The sequence below is a fragment of the Humulus lupulus genome, chromosome 1 (genome assembly GCF_963169125.1).
Source record: "Humulus lupulus chromosome 1, drHumLupu1.1, whole genome shotgun sequence".
Taxonomy (NCBI): domain Eukaryota; kingdom Viridiplantae; phylum Streptophyta; class Magnoliopsida; order Rosales; family Cannabaceae; genus Humulus; species Humulus lupulus.
In genome coordinates, this window is record NC_084793.1 from 168,366,715 (window position 1) to 168,389,107 (window position 22,393).

At 41.6% G+C, this 22,393-nt stretch overlaps 1 protein-coding gene across 3 annotated transcripts; it reads right to left on the minus strand.

Moving 5' to 3' along the window:
* Positions 1–509: 509 nt before the first annotated feature.
* LOC133800220 (cyclin-dependent kinase E-1) lies at positions 510–21,451 on the minus strand. Of its 3 annotated transcripts, none has more exons than XM_062238183.1 (16): positions 21,043–21,449; positions 20,769–20,879; positions 20,513–20,616; positions 20,380–20,422; positions 20,133–20,231; positions 12,159–12,228; positions 11,804–11,898; positions 11,644–11,677; positions 11,476–11,560; positions 11,232–11,309; positions 9,721–9,768; positions 9,002–9,034; positions 8,438–8,543; positions 1,620–1,829; positions 1,468–1,537; positions 510–938 (listed from the first exon to the last, which is right to left on the minus strand). In XM_062238183.1, exons 1-15 carry the CDS (start codon positions 21,298–21,300, stop codon positions 1,469–1,471), a joined length of 1,443 nt encoding a protein of 480 aa, XP_062094167.1. In that variant the 5' UTR covers positions 21,301–21,449; the 3' UTR covers positions 510–938; position 1,468. The 3 variants fall into 3 exon arrangements, with proteins under 3 accessions (XP_062094167.1, XP_062094162.1, XP_062094168.1); XM_062238178.1 differs by having other exon boundaries at positions 510–933; positions 21,043–21,446; XM_062238184.1 differs by lacking the exon at positions 9,002–9,034 and having other exon boundaries at positions 510–933; positions 21,043–21,451.
* Positions 21,452–22,393: the final 942 nt, after the last annotated feature.

A 22,393-nucleotide genomic window follows, 5' to 3' on the forward strand; every position in this document is an offset into this window, starting at 1 on the left:
AAACTAACACCACTCAATACCCCTCGCTTATTTCTGACATGTACCCAAACCAACATCTTTTTTCTTTATAATGTTTATTGGGTACAACACATTTTGCATGAAGAAAATCAAATTGTAAACTATTTAGTTGGTCATGTTTCATGAAATTTTGTTTGATGGTCTTATTATGTAGATTTTTCTTTTCTTTTTTTCCTTTTATTTCTAAGGATTTCTATTATCTCAATTTTCAGTGTTCTTTTTCTCTCGAGAGTTTTTTCCCTGAGTTCCATTTTGACATTTTAACGAAGGATTGCCATATATTCTATGTAATACTGCTTGTTTCAGCAAAAGTATGTGCATGCCAATATATGTAGTTTTTTTTTTTCTATGTTGAATTTTCTTTTTTGATCCATATTATTTTCCTTTGCTCTAATTTCTTTAAAAAAAATTGGTTACGAGAGAAATGTCCTCTAAATCATAAAATAAAATACACTAGCATGTGAAGTTATGAGGTTTAGTTAGCATGAATATGAATCATAACAAAGTTCCATTAGCTGAGAATTATCAAAGCAATTGTGTTACAACATTCCACTTTTTCTCTACAATTGGGAATGTTACCTAATAGCAAGCATACTGGGAGAAATCAAAACTTGTGTAGTAATTATAATACATGTTGAAGACGAAAAAGGGACATGCATGATGAACTCCAACCAAAGTGTGCTCAGCTTCTGCCAAATCTGTTGTCCTGTCGTACCAACCATACTGAAGGTTTTCCTATACAGACTCTAATTTAGTAAGCTCCACAACCTTCGTCAATCTTGTAGCTGAATATTAAAATGTCAAATTGGAAGGAAAACCTTCTCCACTTTCGAGTCTGGGGGCATCATGGTGGATGAGATTTAGGTCTTCATGCAAGTAGGCCATCTAAGTTATCTACAACTTCTCCCGTAAATCCTGCACTAACATTATAAGGTAAATACGTGATGTGGATATATGGAAACTTCATTGGATGTTATGATTACTGGAATTTTCAAATTCTACATTTTAGGAGGTAAACATGCTGCCTATATTTTCTTCCCATAAAAACAGTTGAAACCTGAATCATCCAAATTAAGAATCCATGAAAAAACATCACTAGCCTATCTGCTTGCCAATAGGGGGTGAAAAAAAAACACTTCAATGAAACTAGTTAAAAGTGGGGAATGGAGATGCATTTAAGTGATACTCTATGCATTTTCCTTCAAGATTAGGATTTTTTATATAAGTTTAATCTATTTTAAATTGAGTAGGTTTTCTTATTTTGTTTTGAGTACAAATAACTAGAATACTTGAACCACATAGTACTTAGACAAGTCTAAACAAATGCAGAACTCCTTTAGCTATACATAATAATTAATTATTAATTTCACGGAAAGCAGCAGATAGAAAACACAGCTGTAAACTACAAAATTGTTAGCACATCCTGAAGAATTATAAGAGATCTTTTACCTCACATGCGCCTTTGTTTCTGTTGTGGAGGGTACCCACTCATCCCCATTCCTGGGTCTTTTCTTCTTAACTGCCAAGAAAAAGTCGGGGCATGCATGCATCAGAAAATGAAACAACATTTCCACAAGTAAATAATTGCTCAACAAAAATACCTGTTGCTGATGGGCCTGTGGATTAACACCACGCTGCATTGGAATGCCACCTTGGTTCATTCCACCACCCATTCCAGCCTGAGAACCAAGATTGTAACCTGCTATGCCCTGAGCCTGCATCCGAACACCAAGCATAGGACGAGGGACAGATCTATTTGGAACTCCATGAACACCAGCCATGTTTCCAGATACTGCATTGCCAGAAGAAACCTGGTCCAAACACTCGGAGCATAAGCAAATTAAAGACAAGGATTGAAAAAGCTCCATCTTAAAAAAAAGGTTTGTAAACATAAATGTACATGGGCCCCACAACAAACAAGTAGATGTTCTAAGTGAACGGAGAAAGAGAGATTTAGTGCAGTACATTGATAGGCATCCTATTACGTTTGTGTATGCGAGGAGGGATAGGGGGAAAGGAAAAGCAAAAGGGTAGTTGCTGTCCAGGGGGTATTTGTCAATTAGAAGTTAGTTATGGGAGCTGTTATTGGGTGGGAATAGGGTGCATAATAATACAGTGAGTAATGATATATATATAGCTAGTAAGAGTTCAGTTGGAATTAGGCTGGAATTGATTTGTATTTTCTGTTTGGAGAGACCAGGCTCTCGAACTACCTGGGTTTCAATACAAATCTGAGTTTTATTCATTCTGCTCTGTATTATTTCTTTGCTATTATTGTTTGTTTGGCTGTTTGGAAAGAATCAGATAGGGAAATTCCTATCAAATTGGTATCAGAGCACACGCATTCCATGGGACCGAAGAAGGATTTCCAGAGTGAGGTACTCGAAGAGAAGATGGAGTTGATGCAATCTGCGTTTCGCAGAGAATTGGAGGAGTTGCGATTGGAATTCCAACACCTTCCCAGGGAGCTGGAATCAATGAAGACAGAGGTGTTGCGGTTGCCGGCGATGGAGAAGAAGATGGATCTATTGGTGGTCCACTTAGCCCAGTTATTTCAAGATTCGGGGAAGGCAGTAGGGGGATCTTCGGCGGTGGAGTCCGACCGTCAAAAGCGTGCGTTGGAGGAGGAGAATCGGTCGGGGGCGAGATCGACACAGCCGGGTGCACATAATTCTTCTCCAGTACCGCCGATCATCGGGGAGCCGTCTAATGACCATCACGAACAGCGCCATCAATCGTCGGAGCCCTGGGGTGTTGGACAGAATTTTAGCACTGATTTTCGGCCACCAAGAATGGAGTTGCCGCTGTTTTCAGGGGATAATCCTGACGGCTGGGTGTATCGAACAGAGCGTTATTTTCTGCTTATGCATTTGACAGAGCCGCAGATGCTTGAAACGGCCATTATAGGGCTTGATGGTGATGCTTTGACATGGTTCCAGTGGGAGAACCAAAGAAGGCCGATAACGTCTTGGGCGAGTTTGAAACAACAGATCCTTCTCCGTTTTAGGGCGTCGCCGGTGGGGTCAGTCTCAGAGGAGCTTCTTTCTGTCACACAAACCACCACGGTCAAAGAGTATAGGCTGCGATGGGAGATGTTAGCTTCCCGGGTACCCGATGTACCAGACCACGTGCTGGAAGGCAGTTTTGTTCGTGGGCTTCAAGAGAACATTAAAGCAGCTTTACACATACTTCAGCCCGTGGGCTTGGCACGTATTATGGACACGGCCCAACGGATAGAAGAGGGCCATCAGCTCTTGCAAACGGGCCAGCCCATTCGGCCAATAATGAACAAGCAAACCCTAAGCCCAATCACCCTCAATCGAAACGTACAACACTCTTCTATCGTGAAATCTCATGCGATTTCCCCCGACCACTTCATCTTCTCAGGCGGCGGCATCTATACGAAGCAGTTCTGTGCAGCAGCCGAAACCCCCACCATTTCGCAGATTGACAGAGTCGGAGTGCCAAGACAAAAAGGCTCGCGGGGTGTGTTTTCGCTGTGATAAGAAGCTCCACCGTGGCCATGAATGTGACCAAAAATTTCTGCAAGTGTTGTTACTGTCGGATGAGGAAGACTCGGTTGAGACGGAGGACTCGCCGCCCCTTTCCCCGGACACCGCAGAGCACTGTGAATAGGAGGAGACGCTGGCCACCCTTTCCCTGAATTCTCTTGTCGGAATTTCATCGGCGCACACTATGAAGTTAGCAGGGCAGATTGGTAATCGGCCAGTAACGATGTTGATAGACAGCGGGGCGACTCATAATTTTATCTCGACAGAGATAGTGGCCGCAGTGGGCATGCCAATTACAGCGACCACTTGCTATGGAGTGCTATTGGGGACGGGAGGAAAGGTCCGAACAGAGGGAATTTGTGCCAATGTCGAGCTGGATTTAGGAGCGCTGCGGGTTGTCACAGATTTTTTACCATTGGAGCTGGGGGGGGCTGATGTGATTTTGGGTATTAAGTGGTTGGAGACGCTGGGGAACATGCAGGTTAATTGGCGATCAATGGTGATGAAATTTGAGATGAGAGGGTCTTGGATTACACTACAAGGAGACCCCAGCCTATGCAAATCTCCTATTTCACTCAAGGCAATGATTTTATCGGTGGAAGGGGGGGGCGCAAGGGTTTTGGGTTCAATTGGGAACGCTGTCCACTGACGTTTTAAGTGAGCAACAGCCCATTCCGCAAGCAGTAGCATCGGTTTTGCAGGAGTTCCAGTCCGTTTTCAACATGCCAGCGGGTTTACCACCTATACGAGCTCGGGCACATGCCATCATTCTTAAGGAGGGGGCGGGGCCGGTATCCGTCAGACCATACCGCTATGCTCAGGTTCAAAAGGATGAGATTGAGAGATTAGTAACTGAAATGCTTACTGCAGGAATCATACAGCCAAGTAACAGTCCATTTTCGAGCCCGGTGTTGCTCGTTAAGAAGAAGGATGGGAGTTGGCGTTTTTGCGTGGACTATAGGGCCCTAAATAGGGAGACCGTGGCTGATAAGTTTCCGATTCCAATCATAGATGAGCTGTTGGATGAGCTTCATGGAGCTAAGTGTTCACCAAACTTGATTTGAAGTCCGGTTACCACCAAATTCGGGTTATGGCAAGCGATATTGAGAAGACAGCCTTTCGTACACATGAAGGGCATTATGAATTTTTAGTAATGCCCTTTGGACTAACCAACGCCCCAGCGACTTTTCAAGCGCTTATTTTTTTTTTGAAAAAGAGACAAGGTCAATCAATGATTGACCCCCAATTTCATTAGAAACCCTCACTTAAGGCGGAGGAAAACCATGGATCATTACATAGAAAAACCAATACCTAAAACATAAGTACAAGTTATACATCAGATACGATTCTAATCATGGTCACTATCGTAGGATAAAATACAGCCCCAGTCTCTATTGAGATCTTGAAATGAAAGGTTTTTAAAGTATTTTGTCCTATAGACCCATGTTGCAACCCAAAATTTAACTTTATCCCACACCTCAACACTCTTCTTTTCTATATTGTCAAAAATTCTGCCCCAGCGACTTTTCAAGCGCTTATGAATGAAGTGTTTCGCGATTTTTTGAGGAAGTTTGTGTTAGTGTTCTTTGATGACATTCTTATCTACAGCCCGTCTTTGGAGGACCACTTAGCTCACTTACATTTGGTCTTGGAACGCCTTAAGGAACACAAGCTTTTCGCTAATAGGAAGAAGTGTATGTTCGCACAAGCGCAGGTGGAGTACTTGGGCCATGTGATTTCGGAAAGGGGGGTGGCTGCCGACCCAAGCAAGCTGGCTGCAATGGAGACTTGGCCGACACCGAGGTCTATTAAGGAGCTAAGGGGTTTCTTGGGGCTCACCGGCTATTACCGGAAGTTTGTACTAGGGTATGGGAGCATCGCGAAGCCGCTTACAGACCAGCTTCGCAAAGATTCATATGGCTGGACAAAAGAGGCAGATTTGGCTTTTATTCAATTAAAGAAAGCAATGTGTACGGTGCCCGTTTTAGCTTTGCCAAATTTTTCAGCTCCGTTTGTGTTAGAAGCTGATGCGTCGGGGGCTGGTTTAGGGGCTGTTTTGATGCAAAATGGACGCCCCATCGCCTATTTCAGCCAAGTATTATCACCAAGAGCTCGCATGAAGTCTATATATGAGAGGGAACTTATGGCAATTGTTTTGGCAGTCCAAAAATGGAGGCCTTACTTGTTGGGACGCAAGTTTTTGGTGAGGACAGATCAACGCAGTTTGAAGTACTTATTGGAGCAAAGATTGGTGGCCCTAGAACATCAAAAATGGCTTACAAAGCTGCTGGGGTATGACTTTGATATTCAGTACAGACCGGGTTTGGAAACAAGGCAGCGGATGCATTATCGCGCCTACCATGCGAACCGATCTTGGCTGCCATTTCAGTCCCAAATGTGGTTTCTATTCCGGATCTTCAAGCACATATTGCGGCTGATCCAAGTCTGTCCACCATAGTGAAGCAATTAAAAGAAGGGCAGCAAGTAACGGGGTATACTTTGGTGCAAGATTGTTTGAAATATAAGGGGCGTTTGGTCATTCCGTCTTCCTCCCCTTTTATTCCGTTATTATTGCAAGAATATCACAGCAGTAACATGGGTGGACATTCAGGTGTGTTCAAGACTTCTCAGAGGATGGCAGCTGACTTATATTGGCAAGGAATGAGAAGAGATGTACAGCAGTTTGTAGCGGAATGTGCGGTTTGCCAGCAGAACAAGTATTTAGCTCAATCCCCGGCGGGTTTGCTACAGCCCTTACCTATTCCAGACCAAGTTTGGGACGACATTTCAATGGATTTCATAGAGGGGCTGCCGAAGTCGAATGGCTTTGACTCTATTTTCGTTGTGGTGGATCGTTTGAGTAAATATGCTCATTTCATACCCCTCCGTCACCCATTTACAGCAGGTTCCGTGGCAACCCGCTTTGTGAGAGATGTTGTCAAACTCCATGGCGTCCCACGCTCCATTGTTTCAGACCGCGACAAGGTATTCCTTAGTTTATTTTGGAAGGAGCTATTTCGGCTCCAAGGCACGAGTTTGAAGAAGAGTACAGCCTATCACCCACAATCTGACGAACAAACTGAGGTGGTAAACCGCTGTCTTGAAACATATTTGCGGTGCTTTGTTAGTGCTAAACCGACCCAGTGGGCAAAGTGGGTACCATGGGCAGAATATTGGTATAACACATCATTTCATTCAGCAGCGGGAATGACCCCTTTTCGTGCATTATATCATAGGGATCCTCCTCCACTTATACGCTTCGAACCAGCCAGCACTAAAGTATCGGCGGTGGAGCAAACGCTTCAAGAAAGGGATAATATTCTGGAGTTGCTAAAACTGAACTTGCATCGGGCTCAACAACGAATGAAGACACAGGCTGATAAAAAAAAGGAGGGATGTGCAGTTTAAGGTGGGGGACTTGGTCTACATAAAGCTGAGACCATACAGGCAGAAAACAGTCGCTAAACGCGTCAATGAGAAGCTCTCTCAGCGCTATTTTGGGCCATTTCCTATCCTGGAGCACATTGGGACAGCAGCATATCGTCTTCAGCTTCCACCGGATGCCACAATACACCCTGTTTTTCATGTGTCGCTGCTCAAGGGGGCTTTGGGACAAAATCAGCAACCATCCAAATTACCTCCTAAATTAACAGCGGAGTTGGAGTGGATTTTGACACCAGAAACTGTTCTGGAATTTCGGCCAGGTACTCAAAAAGCAGCCCCTCAAGCATTGATAAAATGGAGGAACATGCCGGAATGCGAAGCAACTTGGGAGGATTTTCGAGTGATTCAAGAGCAATTTCCGGACTTTCACCTTGAGGACAAGATGAAACTTGTGGCCGGCGGTATTGATAGGCATCCTATTACGTTTGTGTATGCTAGGAGGGATAAGGGGAAAGGAAAAGCAAAAGGGTAGTCGCTGTCCAGGGGGTATTTGTCAATTAGAAGTTAGTTATGGGAGCTGTTATTGGGTGGGAATAGGGTGCATAATAATACAGTGAGTAATGATATATATAGCTAGTAAGAGTTCAGTTGGAATTAGGCTGGAATTGAGTTGTATTTTCTGTTTGGAGAGACCAGGCTCTCGAACTACCTGGGTTTCAATACAAATCTGAGTTTTATTCATTCTGCTCTGTATTATTTCTTTGCTGTTATTGTTTGTTTGGCTGTTTGGAAAGAATCAGATAGAGAGTTTTTTAACTAAAATATAGTAGATGCATGTAACAGCCCACTTCAGGAATAGAAAATTGCAAAGAACTAATAAAAGCATCTACTTTCAGCCACAGCATAAATAAGTTATCTACCCAGTTATGTACAAAATACATGTGTGTTCACATGAGCTTGCTTGAAAAGCATTTGTTAATCATGAGGGTGAAAAATAAAGGGGGTGAGATATAAAGGATCAATACGAAGAAAAAAAAAATCTAGAGTTTGCTTCCAAAAAATTTGGTCATTTTTTAAAAACAGACGAATAATATTGTACACTTTTTCTTGACTGAGTTTATCTGGTATTTGTTAGTCGTTTTTATTTGTGATATAATGCACCTTTCCATTTTTGTTTTTAATACTATCTTGATGGCAGTCCATCAAAGTATAATTTATTTGTTGTTTCCTCATCCAGACTCATGTTGCAATTATTAAATTCATTAGAAGCATAACCTTTAAAACATTTCAACCTTAGGGTAAGAGCACAACTCAAATGTGGTTAGCCATGCTACAAAAAGAATCTTTAAAGATCTATACCAAAATAAAATTTCTTTGGGATAGAATTTTGGGAATTTACGGATCTCCAAGTCAATGGAGATCCATATGCCTCTCCATAATTCTTTCAGTGTTTTTTTTTTCCTCGTCTTATAATTAAGAACTGTCCAAATGTATACATATATGTAGGAAACCATAGGACTTACCGGTTGCGAAGGCTGCAGGCTTGTTGTCCCTTCAAAGTCTGTAGTGGTGTCTACTGGACGAGTAGGATAATTAACAACTTTCTCTCCTTGGCTGGGCACCAGTGCACTGAACATTGATGTTACAAATATTTGTCAAAATGATGAAGGTATACGGCAAGGAATATATATGCACATTAGGAAAACATTTAATTTCGAGAAGCTGTTTGTGTTTTCAACACATTTTATTATTTTCCCTTTTTCAATCTACCAAGAGATTGGCAAGATTAGCACATTTGGCTGTAATCCAAGATGATCCCTTATCATCTGTGTATTTGTAGAAGATACCTTAACATCTTTTTAAATTTTCCCTTTCTCTAATAATACAATTTTCATTTCTGTACTTTAATTTCCATAACAATATCTGTACTTTTGTCCAAAAAAGAAAAAAAACAACAACAACAATATCTGTACCGGATTCTTATCGTATAAAAAAAACAATAGTAATAATAATAAAAATAAACATAATACTAAAAGAGAGATGAATTTGATAACAAAATTATATACAAAAATAAAGAGAAACCTCACTTTCTTCCTGGTAGAGGTTCAAGACGAAAATACCTGAGAAAAAAGAAGACCAAGAACTCTACCTTGAGAACAATAATAACTTTAAGCAAGATCAAAGATTGTTCATGCCACAATTTCTACAATTCCTTTAATCCAGACCATATATAGATGCCATGCCATAGTTTTAAACTTCGGCACATATATTCCTCAGCTTTATGCAACAAATCCAAATATCAAAGAGGGCAATGTTTAAAATGATAAGCTGTAAGTAGTCCTCGAAGGTATTTATATGATCTAGAAATCAAGGCAATCAGAGATTTATACCAGCAGCATAGCTTGTATAAACTAAAGTAATAAGAGTGATTAAGATGCCGCAACATTGAAAGAACCAGTATGCTTAAGCAGAAGCCTACAGATCAGAAATCTGATGGCAAAACAAGTGATACAAGTGTCAAAACCTGGAGGGCTTTTGCTATCCTTTGACCCTTTTTCTGTTAAAATGATCACTGACTTGGGTATTGTAACTAAAGTCTAAAATATTTAGTGACAAGGAAACCAACTTGCTTATCATTCTTTGGAAGAAAGTTAACAGTGTTGACCAAAACAATATGTGATTTGTTTATCAATTTGCTGCATTGAATTTAACTAGGATTTTTTAGGAGTAGAGAACATAACACTGTACACTAATAACTTGATAATTGATATATTCAGCAAGTATATCATTGTAAAGAGATCCTCACTCATGATCTAGAGCTTGTGCTGCTGTTATACGCTTTCGTGGATCATATCTGCATAAAAGTATGCAGCAAATGTGAATTACTTAATGGCATTGCACATCATCATATTTGCATATCAAATAGTACTAAATAATATGACTAAAAAAACCAGGAATGTACATACATAACACAATAGAAAAACCAATCACTAAAAAGAATGAGATATTAGAATCTTCAAAATTAGTATAATGCACTATAGGTTTCCTTTGTTTCATAACTGAGCAGGTTAAATTTCCCTTGCAGTGTCATAGAAAGAACTAGATTTATGTGAAACATTTGTATGGCTTTAAATCACTGGTATTACTTGTTAGGGTCGTGCTAGTGTGAGACATACAAATATACAATTCATATATGCTCTTGCTAACAAAAGCACTTTGAATTCGTAACAGTTTTTAAATGCTGTATTAATCTTTAACAGTGTAAGCGCCAAATTAGTTTATCTTTTATAAAGTGCCTATTGACTCTTTAAGGCACAAAATTTGAATCTGCAGGTGTTTTGATGATTTTCATGGAAATTGCCTGATGCAAAGTGCCACCCAATAATTATCATAAAGATCGATCAGGTTCTTCCACATTCCCAAGCATACACACAGTCCTAGTTGTCAAGCAACAAAGTACTGACAATGCTAACCATATTTTCCTCTTATTTTCTTTTCTTTAATGACAGCATACTATCATGAAGAAACACGACAGAAAGGAGAACAAGGAGTACCCCCACAACAACAATAATAACTGAATAAAAAAGATAACAAAATTAGAGCCTAAATTAAATGAGTCAACTTCTAAAATAAATATAATTCAATATTTTCCAAATTGGTGAGTCAATGGAATCACTGATAAAATATATATTTGATCACTCCCAAGCAAATACTAAAGTCCAATCAAACTGTGGAAGTGATCAGAGATACGATCTCATTAAAGCAAGGGACAGAAATAATAATTTGGCATTAATGTTATGGTTTAAACTCTTACATGGATAGTTTGGTAAATATGATTGCTAAGAAAATGATAGGTTTGTTTAAATTGATTTTTACCGGAATGAAAAACCATGTGTCTGTCGCTACTTAGTGTGGAAGCTTCATACATAGGAAATAAAATGATTTTTTAAAACAGTTCTCATGCCAATGAGCTTTGCATAGAAAAGAATGAATGTGGGTTTCTCTTCAAGGAATTTTTTTTTTCTCTCCTTGAAGAATTTATTACTAAATAATAAATTTGACTAGTTCTAGATTTTGCTTATGCATATTTAGTGTAGAGAGCATCTTGTTAAGTTGAATTTGTATCTCTCCTTTGGTAAATAAGAGTATTATGCCTCAAACAACATGAATAAACAAATATAAGAATATATATACAAATGAAGCCCACGATTCTCTCTAATATACAAAGTTTATAAATCCATGAACAATTACAATCTACATCATCACTAACATACAAATATAAAATGTAGTTCATGCAATATAAAGAGGTACACATACTCAAGCATCTTAGATAAGAGGTCAAATGCAGGACTTTTTGAAGAGATGTTTACAAAACCCTGAAGCCCGTGATTGTCACTGTAAAAGCATACACAAGAAAGAAAAATAAAACATACGTAAAATCAAAACACGGCAAAAAAAAGGAAAGGGAAGGAAGATCACAGTTGAGAGTGAAATAAATTAATCTGTTACAGTGACCACTATAAACAGTCTGTTTAAAATATTATATGTATCAAGAACATACTACTTGTGGCCTTGAATATGCTGTAAATCATTTTGCCAATGCGGAAGATTTGCAAGTGTTGGCCACTTTTCTATAGTGGGATGACCTGATGAAATAACAATGAACAATAATGATCCCAAACATAAAGAAAAGAAATAAGAGAGTTTTATAGTAGAATGAAATAAGTACCTAAGACCTTGAATATCTTGTCAAGTTGATCAAGCTGAAAAAAAAATAAAAGAAGCATGAGAGAACTAAATGAAAGCAAAAAGGTTTATAACAATCTCACAAGGGAATCACTTTATTAAAAAGTCAAAGCCGGTCAAGGACAGTGAGGGGAAAGAAGGACCTGAAATGGATTTTGGGTAGCTTTGACTTCAGCTCCTTGAAACAGTGGCTTCAAAGTCAAAAGCTCGGCAAAAATGCATCCAACAGCCCACATATCTAAATAAAGATATAATATTTAGTGCAGCAGTAGAAGCCCTTGTTTCTTTGAGTATAATCAAACATACAAAAAATATCTATCTATGCACAAACGCACAAGCTGCGCATGGATATATTTGTGTGTGTAGCTGATAAAGCTCAGCATAAACCAAAATGGTAGCAACTATCTTTTCAATCAATTTTATATCCTGTGCTGTGCAACACATGCTTGCTATATATGCCTGCCAATAATAAATATGAAATTTGGTGTTGAGGGGTACCAACAGCACTTGTATAATGTTTTGCCCCAAGGAGCAGCTCTGGTGCACGATACCAAATGGTTACCACAACCTGCAAGTATCACATAAACAAATATATAGATATATGTTTCATTTCCATTGATAAGATTATTTTAAAAAAAAAAAACAGTAAATGAAATTTTAATTACATCAACCATGATCTTATCTAAATATGTGATAAATGTCAAAATGGACACGAGCTTTCACTAACAGAATATTGACATGAATACAAACATGATAGGCCACCTATTACGTATGTGTACGCTAGGAGTAGGAGGCCTTAAGATAGGCTAGCAGCAGCTGATTGTGGTTTTGGGGAATGGTTAGGAGTTAGTTATGGGAGGTTAGCTTGGCTGTGCGGCAGGTACACGTTAGTACCAATAGGGGTAGGGATATAAGGGAGTGGGTAAGCTGAATTAAGGCAGGAAGGAATTGGTAGGGTTGTAACCCAAGTGTGAGAGACCAGGCTCTCAAATCCCAGGATAATCAATACAGACTTGATTTTTTTCTCTCTTGTCTTCTCTGTTCTCTTTGTTGGCTGTTTGGAAAACTAACTTGGTAGGACAACCCTACCAAGTGGTATCAGAGACTTCGATCACCATGGGACCAAAGAAGGATACTCAGTTGGAGGTTTTGGAAGAACGGTGATAGGCATCCTATTATGTTTGTGTATGCTAGGAGGGATAAGGGGAAAGGAAAAGCAAAAGGGTAGTTGCTGTCCAGGAGGTATTTGTCAATTAGAAGTTAGTTATGGGAGCTGTTATTGGGTGGGAATAGGGTGCATAATAATACAGTGAGTAATGATATATATATAGCTAGTAAGAGTTCAGTTGGAATTAGGCTGGAATTGATTTGTATTTTCTGTTTGGAGAGACCAGGCTCTCGAACTACCTGGGTTTCAATACAAATCTGAGTTTTATTCATTCTGCTCTGTATTATTTCTTTGTTGTTATTGTTTGTTTGGCTGTTTGGAAAGAATCAGATAGGGAAATTCCTATCAAATTGGTATTAGAGCACACGCATTCCATGGGACCGAAGAAAGATTTCCAGAGTGAGGTACTCGAAGAGAAGATGGAGTTGATGCAATCTGCGTTTCGCAGAGAATTGGAGGAGTTGCGATTGGAATTCCAACACCTTCCCAGGGAGCTGGAATCAATGAAGACAGAGGTGTTGCGGATGCCGGCGATGGAGAAGAAGATGGATCTATTGGTGGTCCACTTAGCCCAGTTATTTCAAGATTCGGGGAAGGCAGTAGGGGGATCTTCGGCGGTGGAGTCCGACCGTCAAAAGCGTGCGTTGGAGGAGGAGAATCGGTCGGGGGCGAGATCGACACAGCCGGGTGCACATAATTCTTCTCCAGTACCGCCGATCATCGGGGAGCCGTCTAATGACCATCACGAACAGCGCCATCAATCGTCGGAGCCCTAGGGTGTTGGACAGAATTTTAGCACTGATTTTCGGCCACCAAGAATGGAGTTGCCGCTGTTTTCAGGGGATAATCCTGACGGCTGGGTGTATCGAACAGAGCGTTATTTTCTGCTTATGCATTTGACAGAGCCGCAGATGCTTGAAACGGCCATTATAGGGCTTGATGGTGATGCTTTGACATGGTTCCAGTGGGAGAACCAAAGAAGGCCGATAACGTCTTGGGCGAGTTTGAAACAACAGATCCTTCTCCGTTTTAGGGCGTCGCCGGTGGGGTCAGTCTCAGAGGAGCTTCTTTCTGTCACACAAACCACCACGGTCAAAGAGTATAGGCTGCGATGGGAGATGTTAGCTTCCCGGGTACCCGATGTACCAGACCACGTGCTGGAAGGCAGTTTTGTTCGTGGGCTTCAAGAGAACATTAAAGCAGCTTTACACATACTTCAGCCCGTGGGCTTGGCACGTATTATGGACACGGCCCAACGGATAGAAGAGGGCCATCAGCTCTTGCAAACGGGCCAGCCCATTCGGCCAATAATGAACAAGCAAACCCTAAGCCCAATCACCCTCAATCGAAACGTACAACACTCTTCTATCGTGAAATCTCATGCGATTTCCCCCGACCACTTCATCTTCTCAGGCGGCGGCATCTATACGAAGCAGTTCTGTGCAGCAGCCGAAACCCCCACCATTTCGCAGATTGACAGAGTCGGAGTGCCAAGACAAAAAGGCTCGCGGGGTGTGTTTTCGCTGTGATAAGAAGCTCCACCGTGGCCATGAATGTGACCAAAAATTTCTGCAAGTGTTGTTACTGTCGGATGAGGAAGACTCGGTTGAGACGGAGGACTCGCCGCCCCTTTCCCCGGACACCGCAGAGCACTGTGAATAGGAGGAGACGCTGGCCACCCTTTCCCTGAATTCTCTTGTCGGAATTTCATCGGCGCACACTATGAAGTTAGCAGGGCAGATTGGTAATCGGCCAGTAACGGTGTTGATAGACAGCGGGGCGACTCATAATTTTATCTCGACAGAGATAGTGGCCGCAGTGGGCATGCCAATTACAGCGACCACTTGCTATGGAGTGCTATTGGGGACGGGAGGAAAGGTCCGAACAGAGGGAATTTGTGCCAATGTCGAGCTGGATTTAGGAGCGCTGCGGGTTGTCACAGATTTTTTACCATTGGAGCTGGGGGGGGCTGATGTGATTTTGGGTATTAAGTGGTTGGAGACGCTGGGGAACATGCAGGTTAATTGGCGATCAATGGTGATGAAATTTGAGATGAGAGGGTCTTGGATTACACTACAAGGAGACCCCAGCCTATGCAAATCTCCTATTTCACTCAAGGCAATGATTTTATCGGTGGAAGGGGGGGGCGCAAGGGTTTTGGGTTCAATTGGGAACGCTGTCCACTGACGTTTTAAGTGAGCAACAGCCCATTCCGCAAGCAGTAGCATCGGTTTTGCAGGAGTTCCAGTCCGTTTTCAACATGCCAGCGGGTTTACCACCTATACGAGCTCGGGCACATGCCATCATTCTTAAGGAGGGGGCGGGGCCGGTATCCGTCAGACCATACCGCTATGCTCAGGTTCAAAAGGATGAGATTGAGAGATTAGTAACTGAAATGCTTACTGCAGGAATCATACAGCCAAGTAACAGTCCATTTTCGAGCCCGGTGTTGCTCGTTAAGAAGAAGGATGGGAGTTGGCGTTTTTGCGTGGACTATAGGGCCCTAAATAGGGAGACCGTGGCTGATAAGTTTCCGATTCCAATCATAGATGAGCTGTTGGATGAGCTTCATGGAGCTAAGTGTTCACCAAACTTGATTTGAAGTCCGGTTACCACCAAATTCGGGTTATGGCAAGCGATATTGAGAAGACAGCCTTTCGTACACATGAAGGGCATTATGAATTTTTAGTAATGCCCTTTGGACTAACCAACGCCCCAGCGACTTTTCAAGCGCTTATGAATGAAGTGTTTCGCGATTTTTTGAGGAAGTTTGTGTTAGTGTTCTTTGATGACATTCTTATCTACAGCCCGTCTTTGGAGGACCATTTAGCTCACTTACATTTGGTCTTGGAACCCCTTAAGGAACACAAGCTTTTCGCTAATAGGAAGAAGTGTATGTTCGCACAAGCGCAGGTGGAGTACTTGGGCCATGTGATTTCGGAAAGGGGGGTGGCTGCCGACCCAAGCAAGCTGGCTGCAATGGAGACTTGGCCGACACCGAGGTCTATTAAGGAGCTAAGGGGTTTCTTGGGGCTCACCGGCTATTACCGGAAGTTTGTACAAGGGTATGGGAGCATCGCGAAGCCGCTTACAGACCAGCTTCGCAAAGATTCATATGGCTGGACAAAAGAGGCAGATTTGGCTTTTATTCAATTAAAGAAAGCAATGTGTACGGTGCCCGTTTTAGCTTTGCCAAATTTTTCAGCTCCGTTTGTGTTAGAAGCTGATGCGTCGGGGGCTGGTTTAGGGGCTGTTTTGATGCAAAATGGACGCCCCATCGCCTATTTCAGCCAAGTTTGGGACGACATTTCAATGGATTTCATAGAGGGGCTGCCGAAGTCGAATGGCTTTGACTCTATTTTCGTTGTGGTGGATCGTTTGAGTAAATATGCTCATTTCATACCCCTCCGTCACCCATTTACAGCAGGTTCCGTGGCAACCCGCTTTGTGAGAGATGTTGTCAAACTCCATAGCGTCCCACGCTCCATTGTTTCAGACCGCGACAAGGTATTCCTTAGTTTATTTTGGAAGGAGCTATTTCAGCTCCAAGGCACGAGTTTGAAGAAGAATACAGCCTATCACCCACAATCTGACGAACAAACTGAGGTGGTAAACCGCTGTCTTGAAACATATTTGCGGTGCTTTGTTAGTGCTAAACCGACCCAGTGGGCGAAGTGGGTACCATGGGCAGAATATTGGTATAACACATCATTTCATTCAGCAGCGGGAATGACCCCTTTTCGTGCATTATATCATAGGGATCCTCCTCCACTTATACGCTTCGAACCAGCCAGCACTAAAGTATCGGCGGTGGAGCAAACGCTTCAAGAAAGGGATAATATTCTGGAGTTGCTAAAACTGAACCTGCATCGGGCTCAACAACGAATGAAGACACAGGCTGATAAAAAAAAGGAGGGATGTGCAGTTTAAGGTGGGGGACTTGGTCTACATAAAGCTGAGACCATACAGGCAGAAAACAGTCGCTAAACGCGTCAATGAGAAGCTCTCTCAGCGCTATTTTGGGCCATTTCCTATCCTGGAGCACATTGGGACAGCAGCATATCGTCTTCAGCTTCCACCGGATGCCACAATACACCCTGTTTTTCATGTGTCGCTGCTCAAGGGGTCTTTGGGACAAAATCAGCAACCATCCAAATTACCTCCTGAATTAACAGCGGAGTTGGAGTGGATTTTGACACCAGAAACTGTTCTGGAATTTTGGCCAGTTACTCAGAAAGCAGCCCTCAAGCATTGATAAAATGGAGGAACATGCCGGAATGCGAAGCAACTTGGGAGGATTTTCGAGTGATTCAAGAGCAATTTCCGGACTTTCACCTTGAGGACAAGGTGAAACTTGTGGCCGGCGTTATTGATAGGCATCCTATTACGTTTGTGTATGCTAGGAGGGGTAAGGGGAAAGGAAAAGCAAAAGGGTAGTCGCTGTCCAGGGGGTATTTGTCAATTAGAAGTTAGTTATGGGAGCTGTTATTGGGTGGGAATAGGGTGCATAATAATACAGTGAGTAATGATATATATAGCTAGTAAGAGTTCAGTTGGAATTAGGCTGGAATTGAGTTGTATTTTCTGTTTGGAGAGACCAGGCTCTCGAACTACCTGGGTTTCAATACAAATCTGAGTTTTATTCATTCTGCTCTGTATTATTTCTTTGTTGTTATTGTTTGTTTGGCTGTTTGGAAAGAATCAGATAGGGAAATTCCTATCAAACGGGTCGAAGCTATTCACTCGAAAGTTCACCGCCAATTTTAGGAGTTTCGCTCAGAGTTGCAACAGTTTCCCAAAGAGATGGAGGTGCTAAAAACTAAGGTGCAGAGGTTACCTCCAATGGAGAAGAAGATGGACTTCGTGGTGGCTCATCTGGCTCAATTGATGCAAGCTTCGGGGAAGCCAAATACAGAGACCACTGCCATGGACGCTAATCGGCAACAACGGGCTTTGGACGGGGTAAATTCTTCAAATCCGAAACCAATCTCACCTGGTACCCATACTACATCTCTAGGATTTATAGGGTGGAGCGATACTCCTTTTGACTCGGATGACTGAGCAGTTGATGTTGGAGACGACAATTATTGGGTTGGACAGCGATGCCTTGACCTAGTTCCAGTGGGAGAACCAGCGCCGGCCAATTACTTCATGGCTACCTTGAAGAAGCTCATCGTCCTACGTTTTCGAGCTGCTCCGGTTGGGTCGATCTCCGAGGAGCTTCTCTCAATCACCCAAACCACCACCATAAAGGACTACCACCTCCGATGGGAACACCTAGCTTCTCGGGTACTTGACACACCCGACCACATTCTTGATGGGAGCTTTGTCTGTGGGTTGAAGGAGAGCATTAAGGCTGCTTTGCATGTTTTGCAGCCCATGGGCCTAGCCCAAGTCATGGACACAACCCAGAGAATAAAAGAGGGCCACCAATTGTTGCACACAGGCCAACCAATCCGAACTACTCTTGCCAAACCAATTGTTAGCCCAATCACACCCATCCGTAACTCCCTCAATCCCTTCATAGCCAAGTCCCTTACCCCGCCTGTCTTGACTTCTTCTCAGGCAACGACTACTGCCAAGACTGTCACGACTCCGGTACCCAAACAGTCTCAGTTTCGTAGGTTGACAGAGGCAGAGTATCAAGACAAGAAGGCCCATGGGGTATGCTTTAAATGTGATAAGAAATTTTTTCGGGACCACGAGTGTGAGCAAAAATCTTTGCAAGTGTTATTGTTGATTGATGAGGAGGATTCAGTGCAAATGGAGGAGTCACCACCACCATCCCCAGACTCGGGCAAAACAGTGGTCACGGAGGAGACTTTGGCAACTTTGTCCCTTAATTCTTTGGTAGGAATCTCCTCTGCCCATGCTATGAAACTCGCTGGACATATTGGACAGCAACCCATTACTGTTCTAATTGATAGTGGAGTAACTCACAACTTTATTTCTATGGATGTCGTCTCAGCAACGGGCATTCCGATCATAGCTACTACTTGTTATGGGGTTCTTTTGGCCATAGGCGGCAAGGTTAGGATAGAAGGAATTTGTGCTCAAGTGGAATTAGACTTGGGAGCTCTAAGGGTGGTGACTGACTTCTTACCGTTGGAACTAGGAGGGGCTGATGTAATCTTGGGCATTAAATGGCTGGAAACTCTTGGCAATATGCAAGTTAATTGGAGAACAATGGTTATGAAATTTGAGATGCCTGGAGCATGGGTGACATTAGAAGGAGACCCAAGTTTGTGCAAGTCTCCTATATCACTCAAGGCGATGATTTTGGCAGTGGAAAAGGAAGCCCAAGGCTTTTGGGTTCAATTCGAGGCACTTTCTAAGGAGATGGCAGCACCACAGCAGCAGTTTCCTAAAGAGATTGCTTCAGTACTACAGCAATTTGAGTCCGTGTTTGAGATGCCACCTAGTTTGCCACCAAAACGATCACGCAAGCATGCTATAAATCTACGAGTTGGGGCTGGTCCAATTTCAGTGCGCCCATACAGATATGCACAAGTCCAAAAATACGAGATTGAACGCCCAGTGACTGAAATGCTACAAGCATGAATTATTCAGCCTAGCACGAGCCCATTCTCTAGTCCGGTGCTCTTGGTTAAGAAGAAAGATGAGAGTTAGCGTTTTTGTGTGGACTATAGGGCTCTAAATAGCGAGGCAGTAGCTGACAAGTTCCCAATCTCGGTTATTGATGAATTATTAGATAAGCTTCATGAATTATTGGTGCCGGAAGCGATGTTAGAAGTGAGGCCACGAACCCATATAGAAGCACATCGGGCATTGATTAAGTGGGAGAATTTGCCTGAGTTTGAAGCAACTTGGGAGGATTTTCATGTGATACAGGAGCAATTTCCAAATTTCCACCTTGAGGACAAGGTAAAACTTTTGGCAGGCGGTATTGATAGGCCACCTATTACGTATGTGTACGCTAGGAGGAGTAGGAGGCCTTAAGATAGGCTAGCAACAGCTGATTGTGGTTTTGGGGAATGGTTAGGAGTTAGTTATGGGAGGTTAGCTTGGCTGTGCGGCTGGAACATGTTAGTACCAATAGGGGTAGGGATATAAGGGAGTGGGTAAGCTGAATTAAGGCAGGAAGGAATTGGTAGGGTTGTAACCCAAGTGTGAGAGACCAGGCTCTCGAATCCCTGATAATCAATAGACTTTATTTTTTTCTCTCTTGTCTTCTCTATTCTCTTTGTTGGCTGTGTGGAAAACTAACTTGGTAGGACAACCCTACCAAAACAACACAAGTGACACTCAGATACCAGTAAATAACGTGTACAAATGCAACTTACCCCATTATCAGACAATGGCTTCAACGGAGCCTGATATACTCTCGCAAGTCCAAAATCAGCAATTTTAACAACTCCCTGTTCCTCGCCATCACCCATAACCTGATCACATAGACATGTAAAACTCAACAGCAATTTACATTGGTGAAAACGCACTAACATTACTGATACTCCATGTCGGAAATGCATCTCATTGTTAGAAGATATTCCTTGCACAAAAAAAATAGAAACATCTTCTTAAAGAGCGTACCAAGATATTAGAAGGCTTCAGATCTCGATGAATGATCCAATTACTGCAGCAACAGTTCCAATACATAAAAAGATGAAAGATCAAGATCATAACAATTAAATTAAAAATCTGTTTACCACGAAGCAAAACATACCTGTGAAGATAATTTAATCCATTAAGCAGTTGCCAGAGCAATGACTTAACAGTGTACTGATTAATAGCATGAGTAACCTTGTCGCGATGGTGTCTAATGATTTCCTGCAAAATGGAATTTGAACATGCAGCTGTAAATAGAAGCTCACTCTTCAACCAACTATCAAAATTTTAAATAGTAATGCTAACAAATAAATAGCAAAAAGTATAACTTCCCTAGTTTAATGGCAACAAAGAAAATGGATAGCATAACTCACATAGAGGTCATGCTCAGCATAATCAAAAGCCAGATAAAGAGACATATCAGCATGGTTGATATGAACATTCACAAGCTTTACCACATTCTCATGCGTAATCTCCCGCAATAACTGTACAATCAAAATTCTTTGTGATTACTTCACATATATCAGAAACCAAAACCCTAATCCTCTGCTTCGCTTCCATGAAACCAAGAATGAAATAAAGAGATAATCAAAACCCTAAATGGAAACAAATATGCCAATGAAACGGTAAGAAATAAATAGCCAAGACCATAATTTCTCGGATGGCGGTCGGCGAAACTCCATCGCCGTCTTTGGACTGCTTGAATTTTTTGATGGCGATGGATTTTCCGCGATTGCTAGGAGTCTTGGTACGGGCAAGAAAGACCAGGCCATAAGTTCCCTCCCCGATCTTCCCAATCAAATCGTACTGCTGTAGCCACTCAGGCTTGTTGCTGCTATTACTGTTTCCACCATTGTGATTGGAATTTCCAGAGCTGACGAGGCCTCTGTTGCCGCCATCTCCCATGGCTGCCGAGCTCAAAGCTCAAATTTCCCTCAAGCGAGTTTTCTGTCCCTCGGTAACTCGTCAGACCAACGAAAGGACTTCGAATCATAAGGACAACAATCATATATTAAATTCGTGTGTTTTTATCACATGGGGTGTGATCCTTTTGTAAACATTTTTAATATTTTAAATATTTAAATTTATGCATTACAATATTTTTTCTTGTAAGAAAAGATGGTATCAAATTAAAATTGTAAATGAACATAATTATAGTTGCATATTCGAGAAGAGGTGTATCTTTTCTATTTAAGAAAGTTCATCGACTACCTTAAAGGCATATTTAATCAATTCATAAGTTGTAATATCAAAATTGTGATTTCCACGAGAAAGAGATGTCCCAAAACAGAAAGTTAATTAATAAAGTTTTTATATTTGAAAAAATAAATCATAACTCATTTTGGCACACGTAAGTACTTTCCAAGGCCAAGACTAAGGATAGTGAATTACAAAAAAATAGCTTTAACAAAATGACTAATAGTTCGAGCCCAGTTTAGTCCCACCAAAAATACGAGTGCTTCTACTTGAAATGTCTATAATACATATATCACAAAACCAACACAAATAAGTACCTGTTAAAATAAGGTCTTATTGAGCTTAGAGTATCTAAGATACTCTAACTAAAAGGATTCCCCTTTGGTTAAAATTGTTAAAAATATGTCTTGGCATCATTCCCTAAACGTTGCTTAGTGAAAACAAGATATTAGTCTATGCATGATGATGGAAAAAATTATAAAGTGTTTAAGTACGTCATAGTGATTTAGAAAGAGTTGCCACTTGTTTGTCATTTGAGAAGATAACAACTCCTAAACCAACGATATTCCTAGAGGGCAAAATTGATGCATCCACAAAAAGTATAAGCTCCTTCCTTTCTTTGATTAAAAGGTCTTCTTCCTGAAGATGTTTGATCAATTGGAATTTGCGCACTTCGTATAGCATCACAATAAGAAGATAACTAACCTATCATTTGTTGCAGTGTCCTAGCTTGTTGGTCATGAGTTTTCTTATTTCTTTTAAACCTAATGATCCAAGCCACAATTAGCATTTTCCCAAAAGA